The sequence below is a fragment of the Mus caroli genome, chromosome 3 (genome assembly GCF_900094665.2).
Source record: "Mus caroli chromosome 3, CAROLI_EIJ_v1.1, whole genome shotgun sequence".
In the NCBI taxonomy this organism is placed as follows: Eukaryota; Metazoa; Chordata; class Mammalia; order Rodentia; family Muridae; genus Mus; species Mus caroli.
The window spans coordinates 9,046,833-9,073,783 of NC_034572.1; the positions used below are offsets into that span (position 1 = coordinate 9,046,833).

Below are 26,951 nucleotides of genomic sequence, written 5' to 3' on the forward strand. Positions count from 1 at the left end.
GTTCCCACAGCTTGCTGAAGAGCTATTAGTAGCTGATGGCTTCTGAAAGAAGAATACTCATTTTTATAGACTTTTATTTTCTTTAGATTATTACTATATTGCGCCCCCACCTCTCCTCTAATCCAAAGCAGTGGTTTTCAATATTTCTACTTCTATGACCCTTTAAGACAGTTCCTCATGTTGTGGTGAGCCCAACCATAAAAAGTTATATTTATTTCTACCTCATGACTATAATTTTGCTAGTGTTATTGGTTGTAGTGTAAATATATGTATTTATTGATGGTCTTAAATGATCTCTGTGAAAGGGTTATGACTCTCACAGTGATCCTCCAGATTGTGGCCCTAGGTAGGTTGTCCATGTTTCATTGGATGGCCCTATAAACTCATACAGGAAAAGATAATTGGGCTTAGTGCATCATGAAAAATAAAAAGAACAAGAAGTTAGAAGGGGGACACAGCGAAGGTTTAGAAGGATGGGAGAAGGAGAATTGGGAGATTAATATAATCAAAATATGTTATGTACATATATAACATTTTCAAAGTATAATAAAAATACATTTTTAAAAGCTTCACAGTATTGTATGCTATTGGGCAGAATTCCTGTATAAATACAAGAAGTAGTAATATAGCTAAGGGATAGAGTGCATCTCTCTCAAAAACTCAAGACTGCTTTGCTTAGCATAGGTGAGGCCAAATTAGAACCTCAGTACAGTAGTTACACATCCTCCAAAAGATATTAATTAATGCCATTTGATAGTAACATTGACTTGAATAATTTAAGTGATGTATTGAGCTTAATACTTGGGCAAATCCTTACAATTCTGATTCTGTTTAAAATTTACCAATTGATAAAATTTTTCATTGATATGGTAATTCTATAATGTACATGTTGGTTGAAACATCACACTGTAACTCCCACCTGCCTCTGTGAGGTGTATGCAGGGTGCAAAACACCCTGAGTTTGGGATACCACTACAATGAGCAAGTAAGAGCTAGAAAGATGGAAGAGAAAAGGAATCAAATGGTGTGTGCACAATGAAGAGGTGGAACCAGAGACATGAGGGTGATTAGGAACAGCCTTATATGAACACCCTGTACTGCCACCTGAGGTCATTGTGAGGTTCTGGTCCATGCTGCTGCCAAGGGTCTGTAGTAGCAAAGGCCTCTGTTGATGTCTGTGGCCCATATTACCACCAAAGTTCAAGCAGATGTCCCTGATTCAGGTTGCCACCAGTAGCCAGGGAGGTTCAGTTGGCCCTGCCCCTTGCTGACTGTGTCATTGGGTGAGCTGGCCCTGTCCCTCACCAGGATAGTTCTGAAAAGCTGGCTCTGGTGGTAGGAACACAGGATAGCTCAGACTGGCCAACTCAGCTACCAGCCAAGCCCAGATTCGGGGCTTTGAGTTGTCCCACCTCAACATTTAGCCCATCTATGAACTGATGGAGCTTGTGAAAGGGCCAGTTCTGTAGATCCAAAGTGGCACGGTCTCCGTGACACAGGGCATCAGCAGGTTATCTGAGAAGAGTCCTTATGAGAAGCCAGTATTGGTTGTGTAGCAGAAGCCAGAGGCCTCCACATAGACCAATGACTCAAGGCAATGAACGTTTACAAGTAAAGATATTTAGGTGAAAATGCATACTATGTGACAAACTGACACACCTGAGTTTCCAAGGAAAGATTTTTTTATTTTTTTATTTGTTTGTTTAATTTGTTTTCTTTGTGGTGTTGGTTGCAAGGGTAGAGAGCAGGTATGGAGGGACAAGAAAATGAGTGGGATTGGAGTGCATTGTGGGTGGAAAATTCACAAAGAATCAATACAAAGTTAAAATAGAAACATCACAGAGTATCTCATACATATAAATGGTTATAAATTATCAATTAAAAATAAAAATATACAATAGTTTTCTTTTGTGATTGATTATTGAAACAACTCCTTTTAAAATTGCTACTCTTTTCTGTTTTATCTTAAGACAAATCAACTTATACTTAGCCAAATTACTCAGTAGCTTTTATATAAAAAGAAAATAAAAAAAAGAATTAGAGCTACTTACCAAGACCTACCTCCTATGAGGAAGTGAGTTAGCAAGACCTACCTCCTATGAAAATATGAGTTAACTCTGTACTAGAGGGTGCATATAGATCAAAGTCTGAATTTTTTCTGCCTCAATGTCTGATATCTAAAGCAGAAGGATGCCTACAGAACAATATTTTCTATCAGAATTGCAAGTGCCTGTCAACAACTTCACTTATGGTTTGACTGTGGTCCAGTACATTAGAAGAGCTTACTTGGACGTCTAATATTTACAAGTATATAGAAATTCATAAATGTCAATTATCCCAGGTTCACAAAAACTAGAGTTGAAGTACAGAAAAAATGTAACACTTTTAGAAATGCCTTCTGAGCTGGGCAGTGATGGCGCACGACTTTAATCCCAGTACTTGAGAGGCAGAGGCAGGAGGATTTCTGAGTTTGAGGCCAGCCTGGTCTACAGAGTGAGCTCCAGGATAGCCAAGGCTACACGGAGAAACCCTGTCTCGAAACACCAAAAAAAAAAAAAAAAAAAAAAAAAGGAAATGCCTTCTGGATATTTAATAGTAGCTCCTCAAGTTTTATGAAATAATGACATAAAATATCTTAAATACACAATAAATCACAAGACCAGTAATTTTAATGATTTAAGATAAACTTCCTTGATATCTCTGCAATAGAATAAATTTAATTTTACTTTATGAACAAAAGCCCAGGAATAAATTGAACCATTGTGAGGAGACTAATATGACTCATAGGCCTGGCACATTTATTCACTGCAAATCACACAGAATTTTGTTTTACTAATAAAGAAATGAGAACTTATGTTTTTAAAGGATGTATAAATAATGAACTGATATTTGCATTGTAATTTCAAACTGTGAGACTTTCAGCATGTGGTATTAATACTCCAGTTTAAAATTTTAAGATTTAAACAAGGAAACACAAACATGAGTGTGACAAGCTGATATTGACAACTGGAGTTACAAGCATCATTTGAGCACATTCTTTTATTTTTTCAGTCACATGATGAAAACTTTTTGATGCCAACATTTAAGCAGTTATGTATTGTAATTTGCCTTTAAAATAGGATCAAATACGGATATGTATATATATATATGTTCATATATATGTTCACATATATCATTCTTATATATTAAAACATGCTAAAATGATCTAAGTAGCATTTCTCTAGCACAGAATATTTAAAATGATGTGAGCTCTGTTTTGTTTTGTTTTGTTTTGTTTTTACTAACTTTTGAAATTATAAGCAAGTTGTTAGATATTAATGAACAAATTACATATGTTAAATCTATTTCTGTGTGTTGATGGTCTCTTTATGCAATCTAATTTATGATTTGGATGTCATATTATCATAAATCATAATTTATGATTTGTCTGTCATATGAACTTGTTTTTATTGTTGTTTATAAAAACATACATTATAAGTCACATTTAAATCATAGTGTGTTACAATAGGTCATGCCTCACAAACTAAAGAAGCTCTTAGTCTAACAAAAATTATAGTTTAATCAGTAAATACACTTAACTCCCATAAAATTTTGGTCAAGTTGTTGAACCTTCATCTACATCCAGGAAAGTAGAACATATAATCAGGTTTTAATATTTTCTCCAAGAAGATATTTCTATCCATAAAGAAAGCAGTCTTGTTTTTGAATCAAGAACAGTCAAATACCATTGTTTTCTGTTTATTATCTTGAATTTAATATTCTATAATGTTTTAATAAAAAGCATTTAACTTATTTTTGGCCATAAATTGTGATATATTTTTGATTGTATTACAAACAAAAATAATCACAGATGATATTTACTTATAAGAGATGTGTTTCAATAAAATATGTTATTGTTAAATTTCGGAACCTCAACACTACTGATTTTGGGACAATTAATAAAACATCTGTATGTGCATATGCATATATGTGTGTATGTATGGTTTTTATATATACATATGTGAATTTAAAACTTTTTGAAAAGCAAAAAATATTGAGGTGTATCAATATTTTGTAAGTAGATATATCTCAAACAATAATACCCATACATGAATGAGTACTTATATCAAATGGAGGAGTGTTTTAGTAGAATGTGAAACTGGGCAGGAGTGGGTGTATACTTATATGTTTAATGTCTGAAATATTCTTTTTCTTTTACTTTTTTGCCAATTGACCTGCAAGTAATTCATTATATTTTATTTGGAAAGCCTGTGTTTGATCTCTGCTAATGTTTTCTCTGAAGCTTTACATTAATAAAACAACAAATAATTTACTATCTTGAAGCCAAACACATGGTCTGTGACCTTCTCAGATCTTGACAAATTATATATATAAATATATATATATATATATATATATATATATACACACACATGTACATATGTGCGTGTAGTGTGTGCATATATGCATATATATCACCAACTGTACCTATTAATATTTTTACTGAATATATATTAAAATATACTATTAAAAACATTTTATGGCTGATCAAATGAAAATAGAAGTACAGGAGTAAATGTGTTAACTTGCCATCTCCCTAAATGCAAATATATTCTAAGTATGTATGGAAAAACTGATATGTTTTGAATTCTCACAGGGAATAAACTGATGTGATATTAAAAGAAATTAAGAATATGAAACACAAAAGCCTATAAACAAATCACATAAGGTTTCAATGAAATCAGCAAAGGAAGGGTAGGTTACATATCTGTGCGTACCACAATGCAGAGTTAATATATTATTTCATTTTGCCCAAATTTTAATTTTTGTATTCATATAAAAGCTGTGAATGTACAAGTGGGGTTTATTTAAGTAACCTATTGTATTGACAAATACTTGCAGAACACATTATTTCATGTATCGTAGAGTTGTTCTATATACTCATATAGCTTTTGAAAAAAATCCCTTAATTTCATTCCATGAAAAGGAAATTTTATTTTTAGGGTATAAGATTCAAATTAATAAAAATCACCCATACATTAAATTTCATGAAAGTAATAGTGTCTCTGCTTGGTGAGTACACAAACATGAGAGTGATGAACTGAGTCTCGAGGGCTAGAATCTACACATAAATTAGTCATCCTTCACTCACAGACCAAACATTCTATAATTTTATTAAGTCAATGCTGATACTTGAAACCTGAGTCATCTCTGAATTCACATCTCTAAGTTAGAGTTAGACAAAATCTAAATCTAAATTATTAAGGTAAAACTAGTAATCAAGAGGAAGAAAACAGGTAAGTAATTACTATAATATATTGTGCCTTATAAGATACCAATATCATTTTTCTAAGATCTTAGAAAAGATCAGGAAAAAGATCGGTTTTTAAGATTTCTCTTTTAGCCCGGCGTGGTGGCGCACACCTTTAATCCCAGCACTCAGGAGGCAGAGGCAGGCGGATTTCTGAGTTCGAGGCCAGCCTGGTCTACAAAGTGAGTTCCAGGACAGCCAGGGCNGGCGGATTTCTGAGTTCGAGGCCAGCCTGGTCTACAAAGTGAGTTCCAGGACAGCCAGGGCTATACAGAGAAACCTTGTCTCGAAAAGCCAAAAAGAAAAAAAAAAAAAAAAAGAGAGAGAGAGATTTCTCTTTTAGAATAAAACTAATTTTGTAATATTCGACTGGGTTGTTTAGAAGAGCAAATCTATTGAATTTTATATGCAAATCGCAAATGAAGATAACTCTGGCTTTATTCTCAAAATAAATGTTCGTTCTTGAGGTAGAGTTTTGTTAACTTGAGCCAAATATGTGCTGTGGAGATTTTAGGCAATATTCAGACTCACTAAAGCACTACACTATACAATCTGAATGTTTTTCTAAGATATTTTTGTCAAATGTCTGTTTAGGACTCAACTGTGTGACCCAAATCTGTCCAGTGTTTGTTCTTGTCTTACATTTTTTAGGTGTTCTGGGAGGATTTTCAGGCTCTTGGTCTTTTGTTCCCCTTTTCTCATTCTGCCTGTCCGTACTCCACCCACTCCCCTTCTCGTCATTCAGTCCAAAGACACAGGTTGTTTTCCTGTTTATTCACGTTTTCGGATGCTGCCCAGAAAGCCTTACACAGCTCCGAACAGCTCTTGCTTAAGATCATTTGGTTCCTTATGTGGAAAACAGCGTAGGACAGCATGGCTCAAATAAGAATAAGAAAAGTCTAGCCTATGTGTGGACCTGTTGAAAGTTCTTAACTCCATAGCACTCAGTGGGTGCTATATATATATATAGTGGGGTTTATTATTTCTCTGTTTTCTAGATAAGAAAATTGAAGCAGAGAGAGATTAATGTGAATTTGCCAGATAGTAAAGATCGGTTCTAGTACATTGTGCTAGCCACCAGTTTACAATACCTTGGAGAAGTGAGTTTGAGCTCCATAGTGTTCTGACTCCTAGGGCTTTTATTTATTTATTTATTTTTCCTCCACTGAGTTTCTCTTTCTTCATCGTTAGGGTGAAATGGTTGGTGATAAAACTAAACTACCATGCTGTTGTCTGTTAAGCTATGAACTTCCCAAGCCTTTAGTGGTTTGCTTTTCTGCCTTGAATGTGCCAATTTCAAAGGAAGAACGTGGTTAAAGAATTTTCTTTACTAGAACTTACCAGTGAGACTGAGACTATATTAGATATATTTGACAATACCGCTGTTATTAAAGAAGAAATCTTTCTTTTCTCCAACAACCTTTACTTTCTCCGAGCTTTTCTTTGCCATTATCGCAGAAGTTGGCATGCATAATACCTTAGTCCTCTCACTAGATAAGGGAGGTCTCTTCCTGCTGCCTGCAGTCAGACAGTCTTACTGAAAGCCTTGCAGAGCATCTGTGTCTGATTATAAAGCCCCGCCCCCATTCTCCTCACCCCTCCTTTCCCTTTCTCTTCCCCTCTGCCTCTTTTGTTTTGAGACAGGGTGCCTCTATATAATCCAGGTTGTCCTTGAATTTTCTAGATAGACCAGGCTGGCCTCAAGCACTCAAAGATCCACCTGCCTTTGCCTTCCAATGGTAGGGCTAAGGGTGGGTACTACCACAACCCCAGCCCATAGCATTTCTTAATATCACTTAAATAAAGCCTCAGAAAAAAAAAATATTGAGTGGTGGGTGGTTTTCTTAATGAGCTTTCTCAATCACATTTTGTTTCGCCTCATATAAATTCCCCTATGTCTTTGATCCCTGAAGGCCTCTCATTTGCTTATCTTAATTTGTATTAAAGCATTTTTAAATTAGCTTAATATTCTTAACATTTAGAACTTTTTCATATGCTTATGTTTAGCTCCCAGACAGCCACATTTTCATTTTCATTTTCATTGGATAAAATCTAGGGAATTGTCTTGGAAGACGTCCCAGTGTCTAAATATATAAAGTGACACATCTTATATCCACATTAAAAGGGTGACTGACAGGTCAGTAATCAATGAGTAATAACATGGTGTTGCACTTGTTCTGCTCCCTCTCAAGTGTATGCATGAAGAAGCCACTTTTGTGCCCAAGCTTCTAGTGCATAAGTCACTTTGTCATAGAATTCCACTAGTTCTTACATGTACTTTTTTAGCAATAAACATATTTATTCACTTAATATGTAAATACATAAATTACAACAATTTGGCTTATTTTCCTATGTATATTTCGGAATGTCTTCGCATTCTATAAGCTGAATTATGTGCAGAGTAAGATATTTAGAACAAAATCACACATAAATCTTGACATCTCTTCCTGTGCTGGTTCGCTCCTGCTGTACTGTGCTGGTTCGCTCCTGCTGTATTGTGCTGGTTCGCTCCTGCTGTATTGTGCTGGTTCGCTCCTGCTGTATTGTGCTGGTTTGTTCATACTATATTGTATGTATTTACATATCACCTGGTCACCCGGTGCAACTGGATGGAATGTCTTGCTATTGGTGTTATAGTTACTTCCTTCGGAGAGGAATATGGAGACGCATACAAAACACCATCAAATCTTGGAACAAATGTTGACTAGTAGCAACAGAACCCATAATGAGGAAAAAATAATGAAAAGTTAAGAAAAATAAATTTGTAAGAATTTGGCAATTCCAATCAACGTTTTTTTAAAGTGACTTAAGGGCACTGGGTATAAGCATGTCTACCTAAAAGCATATTATTATATAGTACATCATTTTCAACTGTCTATATTCATATGTTGGTGCCCATAAATATTTCATGTGTCTTGAATATCTTCTGACAAAAAGGTTGAAATTGCACAGCACAGATTTCAAAATAGAGTTTTCCTCTAGCATCATCATTTAGTGGTCTCATCTTAAATTTGGTGTACTTCATACTTGCATGTGCTGCATGAATGACTGCAGAGCAAAATCAGAAGAGTCATTTGTCTATTCAAACCTCCAGAATCTTCTGTGGCTAACCATGGAGGACGATGTGCTCAGAGCAGGATGGCACAGGCAAATCTTTTGAAGAGGTCTGTTTGCCTAGATGCTTTTTGCTTATGAAAACTTTAACCACTATTTTCTCCGTTTAAAAATGTACTTGACTTGTGCTTTTTGCTACTGTGTTTTTTATTAATCTTATATTTTAAATGTTTATGCCCTTCTTGTTCTGTTTTACATAATCAAAATATCAATATAGTTATATGAGCTATGACTGTAGTTGTGGGTGAGTACAGCTTAGTTATTTCCACAATATTCTTCAAATATGCTAAATTTAAGAAAAGCAGGTTTCTGTTAAGTGGTATCAACAACAGCAATTGAGAATTCACTTCTTTCATGTAGTATTTGAAGTACCTTATCCTACCTGTAAGACCAGATTTAAGTCTGGCCCAACAACATCTCTCTTGTGCAATAGCAATAGAATCTTCCACAAATGACTTAAACTCTGACTTTTTTTCATAAATATTTAAAATGAGGATAATAATGCCTTTGTCACAGAGCTCTATAAGAATTAAATGATAATCTTGGCTTTTTAAATGCTGTTCCTTTGATCTGAATTTTTTTAATCCTGTTTTTAATGTGGTGGCGAAACCTAAAAGAGGGAGAATGCCATCTTGGAAGTAAAGAGAAGTGGAATATTTTAAGCACTGGGCTGCAATTATGTAAGTAATGGAAGAAATGCAAGGAGGATATTGATGGCTTGCTTTTCCTCAGCAGAGCTGCATTAAACATAAAGGGGAGTCATTTTATTGAATAATAAAAGACTGACAATCACTGTGATTGGCTGGTGGCCATTACTGCAGTGCAATTCTAAACAGCTTGTTTTTCAAAGTTCTTCTTGAATAACTCTCTAAACCCAGACATTGCCTGGCCTGCTATGAAGCTCCAAAACTCATTCTTAAAGTGAAGTTGCTCACAGTCCAATACCTCTGTAAATTATGGGAAAAGATGTTCATTGGAACTGACTTCTCTTTAGTGTATTTTGATCTGGATATTCTTATGGAAAATGTAATAAACTCAGGTTTAAGTAGCATAATTCATGAGACATGGAAGAAAAGGGCCATATTTGAAGGGATCTATTAAATATCAAAATAAAACAAAAATGAAGATCAACAAGATCTTAGCACAATCCACATTTTCTCTGAGTTATCCAGAGGAAAAGTCAGTAGCTTCTCAACAGAACTTAAGGCTCCTGGTGTTCTGGACTGCACTTTGATGCACCCATCTGTCTCTATCAGTATTTCACATCCTATCTGGGAAGTGTGTGAAATAAGGGAGTTTAGTTGGCAATTTTCCAAGACACATATTTAATGATTTTTCAGGGCTATTTTAAGTATCTCTTATTTAAATTGGGGCTTAGTACTTCATTTGATCAATGAATTTTGTCAAGAATGTTGTAGAAGCATTTGCTTTTGGAGCTCTCCGTGCTGAATGCATACTTAAATGTTGAAACTATCCAGGTTAGACTCCATCCAAAGCAGATATTTTATTTTCAACGGGGACGATGGAAAGAGTGGCATAAAGATCAGACTAGCAACATGAGAGACAACAAACTGTATTTATTTTATAATACAGACGTTTGCAACTAATTTTGTGCAAACCACATTCAAAGCAATACAGAGAAACAGGTTTGATAGAATAGTTTATGAAAGATGAAGAAAAATTAATTCATTGCAGAGCCCAGAAAGCTGATTCTGCAACAGGCAGCAGTAGAAGAATCCCAAAGCTGTCAGTGATTGGCTGATGGCATCTTTGTTCCAGGGACAGGCATCCCTCAGCAGATGCTTGGTGAACTCCTTGTTTCTTCCACCTTCCAAAGCACTGCTCAGCCGCCTGGCTTGTAGCTGATCTTTGGCAGCCTTCTAGTGAGTGGCGCACATCTCCCCCTCTCGACCGTCGCCAGGTGCCTGCTGCCGGGCAAACACTCACACAATGGACTCACTTGTCTGCCTCGATCCTCTCCTTGGACTTGCAGCCTGAGAAAACAACTTGCAAGAGTGAGAAGGACCCTGCCTGGAGCTTGGACTACAGAGCCTTCCAGACAGGTCAAAGCTGGTGCTCAAGCAGACAAAACAAACAATGCCTGGCCCGGGAAAGAATAAATTATCCACGTTCACAACCCCGCCCAGCATCATGCAACAAGCAAACGAAAATCTGGGATGGGATTTTTCCAAATAAAAGATTTTTAAAAATCTTTTGAATGGGGGAACACCCCAAGACAGCCAGAAAAGGATTAACGTTGGCTTTGCAGTGACAACGCCCCCCGTCCCCCCCCAACCCCCCCAAAACGCACTGCACGAATCCAGGTTCTCAGAGAACCACAAGGTGGAAAACGGACCTGGGGGAGGAAGTGACATGGGCAAAGCAATCTAGAATAAATAGGAGCCCCAAGATCAAATGAATAAAATGATTGAGTTAAACCGAGCTTTAAGAGTGAAACTTGGGGAGAGGGACAAGAGCTCTCTGCAGGAAACTACCTGGAGATGAAAACCGAATAATAAGGAAGTGGCAAGCGGCAACTTTGCAGTGGGCAGCAAGTTGTGTGCCCTCTGATGCCTCCGCTGAGCATCCCTGAGCTGTTCTTCTTTGGCGGAGCGCCCGCAGCATCAGCACCAGCGGCAGTACCAGCAGCGGCGGAGGCGGTGGCGGCGGCAGCTGCGCGCCTCCGGCCCGCCCCGCGCGGTCCCCGCTAGCCCGCGCCCTGCCCGTCTGCGTGTGCGTGTGCGTGCGCTCAGCCCAGCGTGAGCGGCACCTGCTAGTCCGGGCTCGCCGAGGAGGCCGCCTCGCCGGGCTCTCACCGCCGCGCCCGCCCGAGCGGCTCAGAGGGCTTCGAGGGCTCCGAGGTCGCCCAGCAGCCGCGGTGGCCCCGCTGCCTGCAAGTCCGCCTGGCTCCGTGTCACGTGTCAGTGCCCGAGGCAGAGACTGAGAAAAAAACGCGCTTCATTCCTTCTTCCACCGCCATACTGTATTTTCCTAAATCTCATTTTTATTCCAACATTTTACTCCCGCTCGGTGAGTACCTTCTCAGTGGCATTCTTGTCCTATTCTTTTTTTTTTCCTTTTTTTTGTTTTTGTTTTTTGTTTTTTTCTTCTTCTTCTTCTTTTTTTTCTTCCCACTTCTTTGATTATTGTTTGTATTTGGGAAAGCTGACGAGCATAGTCTTAAGCCTTTTCCTCAATCAAGTTTTCCTAGCATGCGATGGTTCTCTAGACAAGGCGCTGTGTCTGGGAGTCCGCGGCAGCGGTGCTCTCTGTGAGCGGCTCCCAAGTCCAGCAAAATGTGCAACTGGTTTTATGGAAAAAGCGTTGTGAAGTATGGTGCCTATTTTTTTTCCCTTTGTAAAGATAAGAAAGCATGTTTCTAACTCTTTTTTTACGTACTCTTTTTCCGATTGCATTTTTGTGTAGGTGGGATTTTCCAGCAGTGTTCACAAGTTTGTCGCCTTGCAATTCGATTCGCACCACTGAGCAAAGACATTCATTTTGCATTTTTATGACCTTTTTGGAAGCCTGTGAGAAATATTTCGTTTTTTCCCCTCCTGTTTTTGATATCAGTTGATAACATGAAACTTTTCTTGCAGCTAGTTAAAGGGGTTATTTTTAAGCAATTGCTTTTTTCCTCCTTTACATTAACTATTACTTTTGCACATTTGACTTTTTTATTTAAAAAACCCGAGATAATTTTATGATAGATATCCTGATATCTATATTATCCCTTGTTCCTCCTTCTCCCCTCCCCGTAAATCAATTTTCAAACCATGGCAGTGGAAGGTTTTTCTGGAAAAAAAAAAAATGAAGTGCGGTTTGGTTTCCTTGTCAACGGAGGATGAAGTGAACAGCACAACAGCTCGCAGAGAGCAGGTACTTGGCCCCCTCGGTGGCGTACCCCGGGTGTGTGATGGCAACGCTGGCCAAGAAGTCTGTGTGCGCGCGTGTGTGCGTGTGCGAGGGTGTGTGCGCGTGTGCGCGCCGGTTCTGGGCTGTGTCCGAGCCCGCAATAGGGAAAGACGCGCCGGAAGCCAGAACAAAAGTGCTCTCTGGGCCGCGATGGTTTTGAAGATGCGAACACCCTGTCCCCTGGTGGCGCCTAGGTTTGGGTGGCTGCAGGGGAAACCAGAGCACAGCGGGCGGTCCAGCAAGTTGGCGTTAGCCACCCGCAGCGCCGGAAGCCTAGGGCCCCGCGGGGCGCTGACTGTGCGGTGATCCGGTCCTCCGGGCGCGGGAGATGGAGGGTGAAGGGGCGGGGACCGCTGCCGCCCGGAGGCTGGCGGCTGGTCAGGCAGCCGGAGCTCGAGGTGTCTAGGATGGCAGCAGTCCCTGAGCGCTGCTCTCTCGCCTCTGCGACCCGCGGAAGCAGCGCAGTGGGTTCTTCCCAACCGCCTCCGCTAGCTCCGGCAGCTTCACGTCTTCCGTGTTGTCTCCCTCATGCTTTCCTGGCGGCGTCGCTTTGCTTTTAAACCCTTGCTGGTGTCTTCCAAGGAGAGGGAATGGTCACTTGTACTGGTGCATACTTAGGTTTAATGGGACGACGCCTACAAGGTACAAAATTATCCTTTCTTTAAAAATAGACTGTTTCTTTTTTAACCACCAGATACTGATTGTATAGGTGCCCCCTACCCCAGGCCGACGATTGAGTAGGGCAAAGGGCCATTGAAGGTGGCCACTGATGTAGTGCTGAAGTACTGAGGGTTGAAATGTCATCTATAGTGTTTGAGTGCCCTGTTGCATGTCTCCATAAACCCAGCAGTACTTTTCAGAGATGCACTGGCTGGCAATTAAAAAAAAATTTTTTTTTTCTCTACTTTTCACAGTAACAGAATCTGTGGGAGAATTTAGTTCCCAAATAAGTATAGGGAAGACATAGACTAAATCTTAACCTCTGGAGAGGGACTACAACTATTTGAGTAGATGGATTCCGAACCTTTCATTTTCTTTTCCAACCTTAAATGAGTTAGTTCACTGCTAAATTTCTCACATACACTGTTTGGGTTATGGTAAAATAAATGAATTATATTGTTTTTGCCTTATTAAGTTTTCTTCTAGGTTATCTTAAAAAAATTTAAAAACTAAACTTTGGAAAACAAGGACCTATAGCAAAAGAATGAATAACTTATCCTATAGGCTTCCAACTGAATGTTTTATTGAATTTCTATGTGTGCAGCTTGTGACATGAAAAGTTTGGTGTTTGTGTATTATGCTTTGCAGTGAAATAAGGAGGAAAGACTCTGAGGGAAGTCTTGCAATGCAATATGCATTTTGCCTGTGCCACACCTATATAACTCTAAAATTCTTGCAAGTTGCATACATATGAGATTGTTCATTCATTCATTCTTTTATAGCCAGACAACTTCTCATTAAGAAGTCTCATTGCATTTTTGAGTGAGAAGATCGTTTTACTCTCTCTAAACACCAGTCTATTGCTTGAAGTGCATAGTTCTAAAATTGAAGCTTATAACTCTAAACAAAAATATAAAATTTCTTATTTTGTACTGTGAGCTCATAGCTCAAATATGGATTTTCATATGGATCAGAGAGCAAACAAAAATACTTATCAAACTCATTTATAATATACCATGTTCTTTGTTTGATATATATAGAAATGCTCATTTAAAATGATGTGCATGGATAATACTTTTAATCAGTCATATGATAACAAAACTTTTAGTCCTTTGAAAATCAAAACAAAACAAAAGAGAGCAAGGGAGAAAGAAATAACATGTGTGAGCATCCCTGGCTGTCCATTAGCATGCTGGTTTGTCCCAATCACAGCATATGGTCTCCTGAGATTGGCCAACTAATTTGCAGTTCTATGTTGTTTCCACATGAGACTGAAATCAGAGAGAAGTCATCTGAAGAGAAGGAAGTTTCCAGTGGGATCCTCTACATAGAGACCATGACTTTTGTGTCTGTATGCTTCATTTACTTAATGTTGACTGTTCATTATATCAAACATTTATTTTACATTTCTATCTGTGATTTCTAAGTCATTCTAATCCATGCCTCCACTAACTGAGCCAGGAACAGTGCAGCTCCCAACACTGATCGCCTCTTATGAAGTTTGGGGGTTTAAAACTGTGGAAGGTAACATACTAGAGTTGGCACCGCCTACTGGTTTCTTATGGGAAAATGCATGCTTTATTTATTGACCCAGCTTCCCAATAGACTTCTCATCAACTTGATCATCCACTGGTTATTTTGTACTAGGTTTTTAGAGAATGAATTCAGTTTGCCAGTTAAAAGGACAGGGAATAACAGGCTGTTGAACTACAAAAACTAAACTCTGCTTTTTAAAAAAGTTGTGGTGAAGTTTTCACAAAGGTAAAACTACTTATTAAATTTTCTAGAATGTTTCTCTGTAATATAAACTCTAAGCAGTATTAAAAATACTGGATTAGTGAATTTGTAGTTTCTTTTAACTGCAAACATTGCAGAGAAACAAAATCTTATTTTGTTTTGTCTTGTATGTGTGGTTTATCCAAATATATTTAAAATAAGTTTTCGTCCTCAACATAGTTTTTAATAAACTTGGTCAGTTTTTGGTTCTTTTTTTTTTTTTTTTTTTGGCCCCTGAGATTGTGTTAACTTACCTAGATGATATTGGTGTGATACACGAGGTGAAAAAGTTTTAAATACTCTAGATATACTCAGTAATATATTTAACTACAGATGGTGTGTTACTATGCTGGAAAGTGATGTAATTTTTATGAAAGCCTAGTTATTCAAACAGAATATTTAAATATAAATTTCATATTTTAATTGAAAAAACAATATAAAATAAAAACAAGAATAATTTTAACTATCATAAACTTGTATTTTCTCAGTCTAATAAAACATACTTTAAAAAAATAATTTGTTGTATTTTGCATACACTTTGGCTGCATTTGTGTCTGTTCATTGTGTGACTGTCTGGTGCCCATGGAGGCCAGTAGCAGGTGTCAGCTCCCCTAGAACTGGAGTTAGAGACTTTTGTAAATGACCACATGGGTGCTGAGAATTGAACCTTGGTCCTGTGGAAGAACAGATGATGTTTTTACCTCTGGGCCATTTCTCTAGCCTCTGAATAAGAATTTCTTAAGGAAAACAGTTGTGTTTTGAATAAGAGGGTAAAAGGTATGGTGTCCTTGTGTTTGAGAGGTTTCCACTGAGTGAGGTATGGTCTTTGATAACTGATATTGTAAGTCATTAGGTAGAGCATCAAATCAAACAAGACTTGAAGTCTTCTAAAGGATGTTATGGAGGTAGAATACAAGTGGAATGGATATTTAGAATTATTTATACAATAAGGATTTCTGGAGTTTATTTTGGAGCAAGAATTAACCGTATCTCAAAATGTGTTTGTTTAACCCTGTGGTTGGTTATGACTATTATTGCATGATCATGAAGAAGCACAAGCTATCCTGTGGCAACCTGATGATCACTTTCTTCCCATTGATTATGGGCTCTAGAAAGTAAGCAAGAGTTGAGTTTACAAAATGTCTTCACTGATTGCCCATAACTGTTATTAACATCTTATTTTTTAATCAGTTGTTTGCCAGTTTACTATACAGAATGTTTTTAGATTTTCATACTTTATCATGGTTCTTTGATTTAATATGTTTTTTAGTACTTGACATCAATAATATAATCTTTCCCAGGAAGGCCAGTGAAACATTTGGTTTCATTGTATCACAAACACAACAAAAATAATCACTGAGCAGAATCTTGGGGCAGGTGGTGCAGCACTACTTCTGTACCTAGTCACAGATTCCGCACCTGGGCCTGAACACCTGAACCACAGACTCCCACTTATTCCAAAATTTTATTTGCGTAAGAAATAGATTTAATTCAGTTATTGTCAACTTTTTTTAGATACACAATATTGGTGAATGTTTTGTCTTTGTTTTGTTAGACTTATGCTAAGCACTAAATTTGTATTTAAGAAAATTGACTTTGTACTTTCTAGTTATTTCAGGAACTTAGAAATCTTTATCTGCACTGAACTGTCTTCCTGTGTTTCTGATACGTACTCAGGCTAATTTCCTTTTTGTTCTCTGTTACTAGAACAGAGATAGAAGCGGCAGAACTTTGTGGAGGATAGATGTCCTCTGGCATGTCCTTGGAGACGCCACACCTGGAGATTTATTTCTCTTACCATGTTTAAATCTTTGTTGAGAGGGAAATTATAAATGACATGGAAACACTCTCCTGACTTCCTGAAATGGGCAATGGGTGCCTCACCAAGCACGGTTATAATAGTAAAAAAATAAAGAGGTTATATTTTTTGGTAAAATATAATTAAACTCACCAGTTAATATTATTTTTGTTTGGAGTGAAGTAGTTGATTTTTTTCCTCAATTTCACACTGGAAATTAATTGTAGTTATATATACTGTGTGAATGTAGATAAGATGTGTATATGCATTTTGATAACTACATGATATATATTATATGTCATATTTTGTATGTTAATGTTATATATTATGTATTATATATTTTATATATATCCACAACATATTTCTGGGTAGTCTAGAAATTTTGTTAGTCAGGGTTAGAGAAAGGCTATTCATTTCTTATTCAATGTCAAAGACAACGAAATAGAAGAGAACTAAAATTTATTTTTTAAATACATTAGCTTATATTAATAATACAAATATTAATAATACACATTATGATAGTTTCATACATGTACATAATATATTTCAATGGTATTAGCCCAATTCTTTTCTCCCCTCCTTTTGTTAAACTCCTTCCTCTTCTGTGTGTGTGTGTGTGTGGTGTGTATGTGTGTGTGTCCCAATGAAGCTCATCAGGCTGTTAATAGGTACACAATAATAGCTTATTTACAAGAATGTAGACACCTTACCACTGACTTAGCAATAGAGAAAGTTTCTATCCATCCCATTAACACATGAGGAACCCTTGCAAGACAGAGTGTAGATAGTCCCAAACATGTGTAGAGAGCTTCGGCATGTAATCACAGCTGATGAGTTAAAGTCTGTAGCCATGTTATAGCTGGAAGTCAGTGTTACTGCAGATTTCCCTTCCTTCAACTCTTACTTCTAGCTGCCCTTCTGCGATGTTCCCTATTCTCAGAAGGACTTATGGATGTGTTATTTACCGATGACCACTGACAGCCATTTATTCTTTGTGCTTTGACCAGTTATGACATTCCGAAGTCACTACTGGCCACTGGGGCAAACAAACAAAAAGCCACCAACACCACCACTACCAAGAACTTTGACTAAATATGATAGGATTGCTATCATGAGTAAAAATGCATCAGTAAAAGTTATCAGTAAGGGAATTTGACAGGAATATCATGTCCATTTAATAAACAACAGAAGAGGCTTTCCACTGGGACCTGGGACCCCACTAGGCAGGAGTCTTGGGCTGTATTTACAGTAACTCCAATCAGACTATCTCCATAACAGATGTGGCATCATAATACTGGTGGTTTCACTTTGGCTGATTGGATACTACTGCTGTGTACAGTGTTCAAAATTGACTAATTCATGACAATTTGCTCCACCCGGTGCTATAGCACCTACAGTCACTAAGAAGGCTACCCAGAGGGGACATGACTGACCATCTACTTGTTCCCCTACCGAGTAGGAAGTGCATCCCTGTTTTACATGTTGAAGAAAACTAACATTGAGAGATAGACTTCCAGAGTTCCTAGCGCTAGTGAAGGGTGAAGGAATATGTGGGAAGTCTGAATGATGTCACACTGGTTGCATACATGTGCATTGTATGTAGATGACATTTTGAGTTGCATTGCTTTTCCTACTATAAAATACCTTCTATGTGTTAACTCTTAATACATTACAGAGACTATAGTTTGGCAAGTTTTCATTACCGTGTATCTGTCATTTGGGAGAACTTAAGCTGGTAATAACACTAAGTATCACATGGAGAATTACTAAAGAATCGAACTAAAGGATTGTGTTAAAACACATTTGTGCAAGACTCTTTAAGCACAGACAAATACAGGTAAATTGTTGAGCTATCATACATTTTCATCTGATACTGTGGTGAAATAGACTGTTCTTTGTCTATAGCTGCTTTGTCGAGCCCTGTGAAACAAGTTCAGTATTTGTTTACTAGGCATGTGTGAATATGGAGGGCTTGGGTATGTTATCACAGCTGTTGAGTTCAAGTCTACAGCAGTATGAATCTCTTTCCTCCAAACTCTGATGGGATGAAATGGGAAAATGAGGCTTTTGAACAAGGTAACCAAACAAGCTATTCCTGACATCACAATACAAGGCTATAAATACAGGCATTGTCTCTGTCTGCCAGCATCTCACCATCAACCTCACCTTTATCTTTGATTTTCTCTGTTACACCTAATTGAATGTGACAATTTTTAAACTCACTTTATCTGTTTGTTAATACTGTAAAACACATACAACTGCAAAAAGTTATTTTAAGATGCTCTGTTTAATTGCTGTTTCAGATGTGTGAAAAACTATTATGGAAGAGTTTTCTTGGTGCTTCGGAAAGTGTATATTCTTAGGAATGAGAAACATAAAGCAGAATGAGGACAGAGTGAATGAAGAAGGAATGGACTTGGTGGTTTTACAATACAGTGTTCATGTGCACAGTCAGTAGTTTAAAAGCCATGGTGAAATAAGGGTTAAAAACTTCCACCTGATGTTGGAGTCTGAGTATCTTGGAAATTGGTGTTAGTAAACAACAGCTGAGCTGGCATATAAAGGAGATCTTTGTACACTGGAGGATCAGAGACTGCTTGTAGATTTGTACATCACACTAGTTTGAAGTCCCAGCATTAATATAGGGAGAAATAACCAATGTACAACTGGGCATTAGAATATTCAGTGGTAGAAGCAGATATTACAAACCTGCCTATTAAGACATTTAGGAGGAGGTAGACAGACAGGGGCATATATTTGGCTAATGTCTGCATTTTTTTTATTATAATGCACAAGGGAATGGTACAATGTAGAAAACTAAATGCTGTTGAAAAGTGTTTGTGTGTGTGTGTGTGTGTGTGTGTGCATCTGTGGTCGGGTGTATTCAATAGAAGTAAAATATGGGCACAAAGAAATGCAAGAACTGAAGAAGTTAAAAATCTGTGGTTAAAATCACTTAATTTTAAAACATAAATAAATGAGAGAGAATAGAATTGGACAAGTGAATGAAATATTTATCATACTGGATATGGAGTGGTAACACCTTAAAGAGGTACATTTCAAAAATTTTATTGAATGTGTGTGTGTGTTTGTGTGTGTGTGTGTGTGTGTGTGTGTGTGTGTGTATTTTATATATGTAACATGAACTTCATAGGAAGAGCAGCGAAATATTTCATGAAAATATAAAAGTAATTTTTACATGTAGAAAAAACAAAACAAAATAAAAAACCAAAACCAAGTACTGCTATTCTAAGAAAGAAATAAACAAAGAAAGGGATAATCTCTAAGTATTACAATGCACTGTGAAGCTTTTAAAGACACATGCCATACTTTTATTATCCATGTATAGTGAAGAAACTTAAAGGTCACATGCTTCCAGCATTCTGGACACGTGTCCTAACGTATCATGCCTATGGAGAACAATCCTCAGCTAAGAAGCCCAGTTCTAGTAAAGTCTGATACCCAGGATGTCGTCTCATGCTGGGAAGCAACAGAAATGCTCAAAGGTAAATAACTTATATCAGTGGAAACATGAAGTAGGTTGAAGGATATTACAAGTGACAAATTAGGATTAATTTTTCTATTAAACAAAAGTATAGTGAATAACAAAACAACAAATAAAGTAAAATATATGAATTCACAGTGTTATGATAAAATTATATGAAAAGGCAAAATTCTAACAGTTACTAAGCTATTAAATGGCTTACCTTTTTGGATGAACCTATCCTCCTTTATGAAAGACAGAGTTCCTTGATAGCAATAGTTACACACATTATCTACATAAAGCCCACATTGTGGGCTACGTAGCTCTCAGGAGCTGTCTTGATGGAATTAAGGTATAGGATTAGTGTTACTAGAGAAAGGTCTTCACTCTTGTTCAGAGTCCATGATAACCTCATGCTTATCTGTTCTAGTTTCTGTGTTCCTGTTCCAATGTTACTTAATCTGTCTTCTCTGATATTTGAAAGCATAGTGTTAAGTCAAGATTAACAAGAACCTCTCTGAGAACGTAGCCAAATGCACTTGTAGTCAACAAAAATGCCTATAACTAAAGGTGTCAGGTAAGCATGTGAGGTCCCCTGAGGGGAATCATGTGAAATAAAGACATGGGTTTATTCAGGTGTCCAAAGTCCTGTGGGATGACACTAACAAGACTGGATGGGACAAGGTGGCAAGGACAACTCTGAGGTGAATGGAGCAGGGTGGGTAAGATTAGACAATTGAAAGTTCTCAATGAAATGGCTGAAGCTTCAGAGGAGAATTTTATTAATCTAGGTTTGTAATGAAATATATATATATATATATATATATATATATATATATATATATATATATAACAATGAGCACTATTTAGGGAGTGGTGAGGCTTACAGTTAGCTAAAGAAGAGATAATAGATGATATATTGAGTTACTGCGATCCTCAGTGTAAAAGGTATTTTTTAAAAATATCATGATAGAACAAAAGGAAAATGTAAAGGAAAGCAAGCATCGCATATAAAGCACCAACAAAATTTCTTTAGTTTATAATCTGTAACACAAGTTTTTTTTCATTTTTGACTTCTGGGGTTTTATTTTTTATTCTTTACATTAAAGAATGCAGTGCCCTGCGATATATGTGTTCATTTTACTTACGTCTGTGTGGTGTTGTGTAATCCAGAAATAAATTTATCACAGGATGTAGTCAGTCACTTATAGAGGTCATTTATTGGAATCAGAACTACTAATATAGTGTACTGCAATTAAATACACTCAATATAAAAACAAAAATCCAAAATCATAAAAACAATTTAGATGAAAATGCACAGCATATTTGCTAACACATTTAATACTGTGGTTCATACGTTAGTTTTAGTCTCAAGTCTTGGTTCCAAAAGAAATGGGTATTGTTTGTCCTGTTGCTGCTCCATCTCTATCCTGTCAATGTATTGACTGACAGTGTGAACCACAGGGGAAGAAGACACTTAGATATCATGTTGCTGACTGTTTTATCCTAATCCAGATCTAGGAGAGGACTGGGGAGCAAATAGGTAACTTGTGAAATGTCTCAGAAAGACAAAGTTGCATCATAAAATCTGAACTCAAAATGTGTTAATTCTAAAGCACGAATATGCACTACAGTGGTTTCTCCAGAAGCCAGAAGAGAAAAGATGCCTTGATTTAAGTGTGGGTTAGTGACATATCTCTAAAACAGTTTACATGCTCCCATAATTAGTTGTCTCACATGAACTTTCTACAGAGAGAAGACAGTTTGGGATGAACATTGTTGTCACTAGGACTAAAAGTGACCCTGCTTTTGAGAGTCCTGTATACTTTTCTATGTGGTCAAAGTATTTCTCATGTACTGTTTACTTAGTTTTTTGTTTGTTTGATTTGTTTTGCTTTGATTTAGGAGGGGATGTTTTGTTTTTATAGCTAAAGCTATATAATTATGGAGAGTCTGTTTTTAAAAGTTGCAACATGTAACAGAACAAAGTCTAGTCCACTTTCTGAGCTCAGAACTTACCTGGGAAGTAATGAGAAGGGCCATAAAGCTGATAATTAAACAGAGCCACAGCATAGTTCTTCAAATTGTTAAGAGCACGACATAGTTGGAGTATAGTGTCTTTCTGCTACAGCAGCTTCCTGTGCTTCCTGTAGATAGGTAGGTATGTGTGCACCTTCCATAGAGTGCCTATGCAGATCAGGGAAAACTTTATATTCACTTATCTTGCCCACCTTTTCCAGCAATCAAGTCCAGCCACCAGGCTTTCCCAGCACCCAGATTTTGCTGCTTGAGCCAACCCCTTGGCTCATGTTTCCTTTAGGAGGTATTCTAGAGTCGGAAACACAGCAACTGTACAGTGATGAACAGGAGGCACATTAGAGGGCTGAAGAAGAGGATAAAACATTAATATTTATGAGTCACTAACAAGAATAAATTGCCAAGCAAAAGGCAACAGAATTATGATGAAAAGACATTCAGAGTAAAGAATTACAGTATTTATCATTTTCTTTATTTCACACAAATTTTATGCTTTAATACACAGTCTGAGGTTTAAAGAGAATTTTTTGTAGCATATTTAGAAAACTCAAAATTTAAAGTTCTGAATCTAAACATGGAATTAAATAAATGAAACTAGTTCAGGTAAGAAATACTTCCTCACCCTTTTAATATGGTTGTGAATTTAACTCTACTATGTATGCTGTATAGCTATTTAAATTGGAAAGCCTAGCATGAATATCTATTCTGTTTTATTTTACTTTAGAACAGTGTCTATCACATTTGTGATCTTCTTATTTTAGAATTTATTGATGTTTCTTACATGCTACAGTTCCAAGGCTTGAAAGTGGTACAATTCTAAGATGAGAATGAAGAGAAGTAAAAGAATAGTTAGGGGAAATGAAGTGAGCACACTATCAGGACATGAGTTCCAGAGTCCAACAGTACAGAGAAGACCTATAACAGAGAAGGCCTCCACATCTGAAATGGCCTAGACATGACAAATGAGTCAGGTGAAACAGATGTATCTAAATTCCATGTTCTATCTAGCCCAATTAACCCAAAGTATCAGTATATCATTACACAATTACTTTAAACAGCCCTGTCCGTCTGTTCTGTCTTTGAAATCCAGTTTTATATTCTATTTGAAGGGCAGAGATACATGTGGTTTAGATGTGCATATGCACCACTGTGGCTCTCACAAAGTCCAGGGCTCAGGTCTTAGAAAAATCTCGGGATTATGTCATGATTTTTAAACTCTTTTTGACATCTTATTCATTTTCAGAGCATAGCCAAGATTGATTTTTAAAATACTCTCTGATTGTTTCAATTTGAACTTTCACTTTTTATTAAGAATATAAATTGAAATCCATTCAAACACATTTTGTACTAAGAAGTAATCCCGAAGTGTGGTCAGTTGACTAAGAAATATCAAATTTACCTTGATAGATGTTATGCTTTAGAAACAAGGTAACCACTTTACTAAATACGCCTTTTTTCAACCAATTCATTCATAATTTGATTCTACATCTAAAGAGATGATGCTATTGCCAGGAATGTACATCTTCACAGAGTCTTCTCTCTTAGGACATGTTCCCTGGCACTTAATAGTTTTGGTGAAAATTGTTCAGGATCCTGCAGGGACATTCTTTCACTGTGATATTAACAGAATGATACATTTGATAATTTAATTTACATACAGACCCAGTGCCCTTTGACTCCCAAATGAAACAGCATATTCTGTGTATTGTAACATGCTTTCTCTTTCTGAAATCCATAAACATAAGTAAACTAGAGTCTTTCATTCTCTGTTCCTTCTTTGCCACTTCAACCTTGTTTGCTTCATCTTATATTTTCATTAAATGAGGTTTTTCTTAGTCTTGCTCAAATACATTTCCAAAGTTTCCATCAAAGGGTTTTTTTTTTTCTCCATGATGAGATCTAGCCTCCTAAGTAAAGAAAGAAGCTGGGTACATGACACTTGCACAGCCTGTATTTCAGATCTGATGATGACAGTAGAGATGGCAACAGAGGCTGGGAAGATGAATCCAAGAGTAAAGTGCTTGAGACAAGCTTGATGGCTTGAGTGAGAATGCCCCGCACCTTTGTAAAGCCATGCACAGTAGCATGAATCTGTGATCCTGTCTTCACAAGATGGGGAGTGGAGGCAGAAGATCCCCGTGTAGCTCACGTGTACAGCTAGCTTAGTGTACATTTTAGAACACAATAAAGCAGACCTGTATCAAATAAGATAGGAAAAAAATATCAATCCCTGAGTTTTTCTCTGCCCTCCATACTTACATCACAGCCTGTGTACACATGCAAACATATCACATGTACACAGGTGCACTCACATACATAAGGAGCATTGATTTACATTGATTGTGCAGCAGGGATTGTCCTCATTGTTGGGCTCAGACACTTGAGGTCTTTTCCAGATATTTTCACCATTGTGGTAAATTCTCTGTTCACGGCACATGAAAACAACAACAAATTAAAGGCATAGAGCCTTCACAGGACAAAGGGCCTCTCCTTCCACTGATAACCGACTAGGCCATCCTCTGCTACATATGCAGCTAGAGCTATGATTCCCACCATGTGTTTCTTTGATTGGTGGCTTAGTTCCACGGAGCTCTGGAGATACTGGTTAGTTCATATTGTTGTTTCTCCTATGAGTTGCAAACCCCTTCAGCTCCTTGGGTACTTTCTCTAGCTCCTTCATTGGGGACCCAGTATATGGCAGCTTTTTAAATGTAAGTTACATTAATTTTACAAAGAGAATTTTACTTTTAGCTTTGTTTGGTACTGTCTATAAACTTCCCTTAAGTGAAGTGTTCTGAGGATACATAAATATTGAAAATCAATACCTGTGAGAGGTTTTTGCCAAGAGTTTAAACTATTTGCAAGTTTATAATAAATTACTTTTTTTCTTAATTGAAATGCAGCTGTTTCAACATTTGCCACTTAAAATATACAAGAATTTTCAACTTAGATAAATTAAAGCTCATATAAAACAGGATTGATTTTGCTTCTTTCTTAACAAAACATTTTTCATGTAAAATTGTACACATGTTTAAATTAAGAAAATTAAGTTTCAAACAAAATAGTGTTGATATATTGTGTTCTTAAAGCCATCCCACCCCACTGGTAAGGACTTTGAGATTTTTTTTTTTTTGTGGTTTGTGAGTATTAAATGATAGGATTAAAATTCTATTTTTGAAAAGGGTATGGGGTAACAGGTATTTTGATGATACTGATCAATCACTGACTTATGGGATTTGTCAACTTCCAAACAGTGAGTACAGTCTTTACATGAGTTGTAAAATACGTTGCTTTCATTTTACTCCATGGCTCTATAATGCATTTATCCAATAATTTTTAATTTAAGTTTTTCACCATTATAGATTTGTGATACTGTGTAATGTAGGAGAATGAATATCATAGTGTAGAAAGGTGAAACAATTTTGAATATCTAAGTAGAAATAAAATTGAAGGTTAAAATTGCACCTTTTTTCTATTAATTCTGATGATTAATTTGTCTTTGTAATTTCAACTACAAATATGACCCACCATGCAGCAAATATAGCCAAACTAATACTTAAAGGTGATATGTAAAATGAAGTGCCTTAAGTCTGTAAAATATTAAATAAATTCTGTGTTTTGAAATTAGAGTGACTTAGTGTCTGTGAATAAAACTCTTGATGGAACAAGAGTTTAATAAGAGAATATTGGTATTGGATTTCAGCCAGTCATATTCAATTGTTTCATTATTCTAAGCTAAACTTCACTGAGCACCCACTGCCTAACCTTTCGAGGGATGAAGGACAACTTCTCTTGTGAGGGTAAGTGTGTCTGTAAGTGTGCGTTTGGGAATCAGTTGCTTTTGAGCATTGTTAGCACATTAATACTTAGGTGACTTAGCTTCCAGTTACATTTGTAGTTCTCAATCTTTGGGGCCCAATTATGTAATGTTGTTCTCTGTCTTTGAATTATCTTTGACACATATTAAATTAAAGTAACTTTAGCAAGATAGGCTTTGGATACTCATAGACAAGAGGATTTTAATACTTGCACACCATTATGGCTCACTGTGGCTTTATTTGGTTCATGCATCAAAAAACTAGGTAGTGCTGTTCTTATTTCCTGGAGTGGTATTTACTAGCATTGTACACTGGTACTCAGTTTTAGAAGTTGTATTTATTTTATGTGTACATATGTGTGCCTGAGTGTATGTTTGTGGGCCATCTGTGTGCAGGAACACACAGAGGTCAGAGAGGCCTTGGATTCCTGGAACTAGGTTGCTATAAAGGCTTACAAGCCACCATGGTGATGTTGGGAACTGAAACCTGGGGTTATTTTTCACAAAAGAATTAAGTTTTCTTAACTGCTGAACGACCCCTCCAGCCCTTGATGTGCACTTTTAATTTATCTGAATTCACACATTTGCTCATGCATTCACACATAGGCCTAGAGCCCAGCAAGTGCTCAGGAAAGATTTTGCTTCATTATTTGGCCTTGTTTGAAAAGTCTGGTTCATTGGTCTTAGACATTATTTAAGTTCTATATAATGCCATAGTACTGTGTAAATATGTAATACAGAAAATGTTTTCAGAAGGAATTTTACATATATTCAGGATGATTTCAGAATCAAGCCAGCAGGGCTTATGCTATTGAGTCATATTTTGTCTGCTAATTCCAGACCTGACATTTGAACCTCTTTTCTATTTTATGAGATGGCATTTGGTATTTCAGCTTGGGTTAGCATTGAAAACTCTATGTAGCCTATAAACATTTAACTAAAAAATTGTTCAGCCTCTCTTTAAGCTCCAGGTTAAATTGATACCACAATGTTTTTGTTTTTTTTTTTTTGCAGAACTTTTATATATATATGTATGTATATATATATATATATATATATA

The 26,951-nt window shown here is 36.8% G+C and overlaps 2 protein-coding genes across 6 annotated transcripts in view; one reads left to right on the forward strand and one right to left on the reverse strand.

Annotated features, from left to right (window-relative positions):
- Positions 1–9,962: 9,962 nt before the first annotated feature.
- Positions 9,963–11,911, reverse strand: LOC110291022. The gene is made up of 3 exons (XM_021157959.1): positions 11,804–11,911; positions 10,900–11,344; positions 9,963–10,398 (listed from the first exon to the last, which is right to left on the reverse strand). The coding sequence occupies exons 1-3, from the start codon at positions 11,909–11,911 to the stop codon at positions 10,361–10,363; spliced, it is 591 nt and encodes a 196-aa protein (XP_021013618.1). The 3' UTR covers positions 9,963–10,360.
- Positions 11,151–26,951, forward strand: part of Ralyl (RALY RNA binding protein like) — a 677,233-nt gene continuing 661,432 nt past the window's right edge. For 2 of the 5 annotated variants that reach the window (XM_029475033.1, XM_029475034.1), the window contains exon 1: positions 12,290–12,961. In XM_029475033.1, the coding sequence (XP_029330893.1) occupies positions 12,910–12,961 (52 nt within the window). In that variant the 5' untranslated portion in view covers positions 12,290–12,909. The other 3 variants (XM_021157482.2, XM_029475035.1, XM_021157480.2) reach the window with 3 other exon arrangements.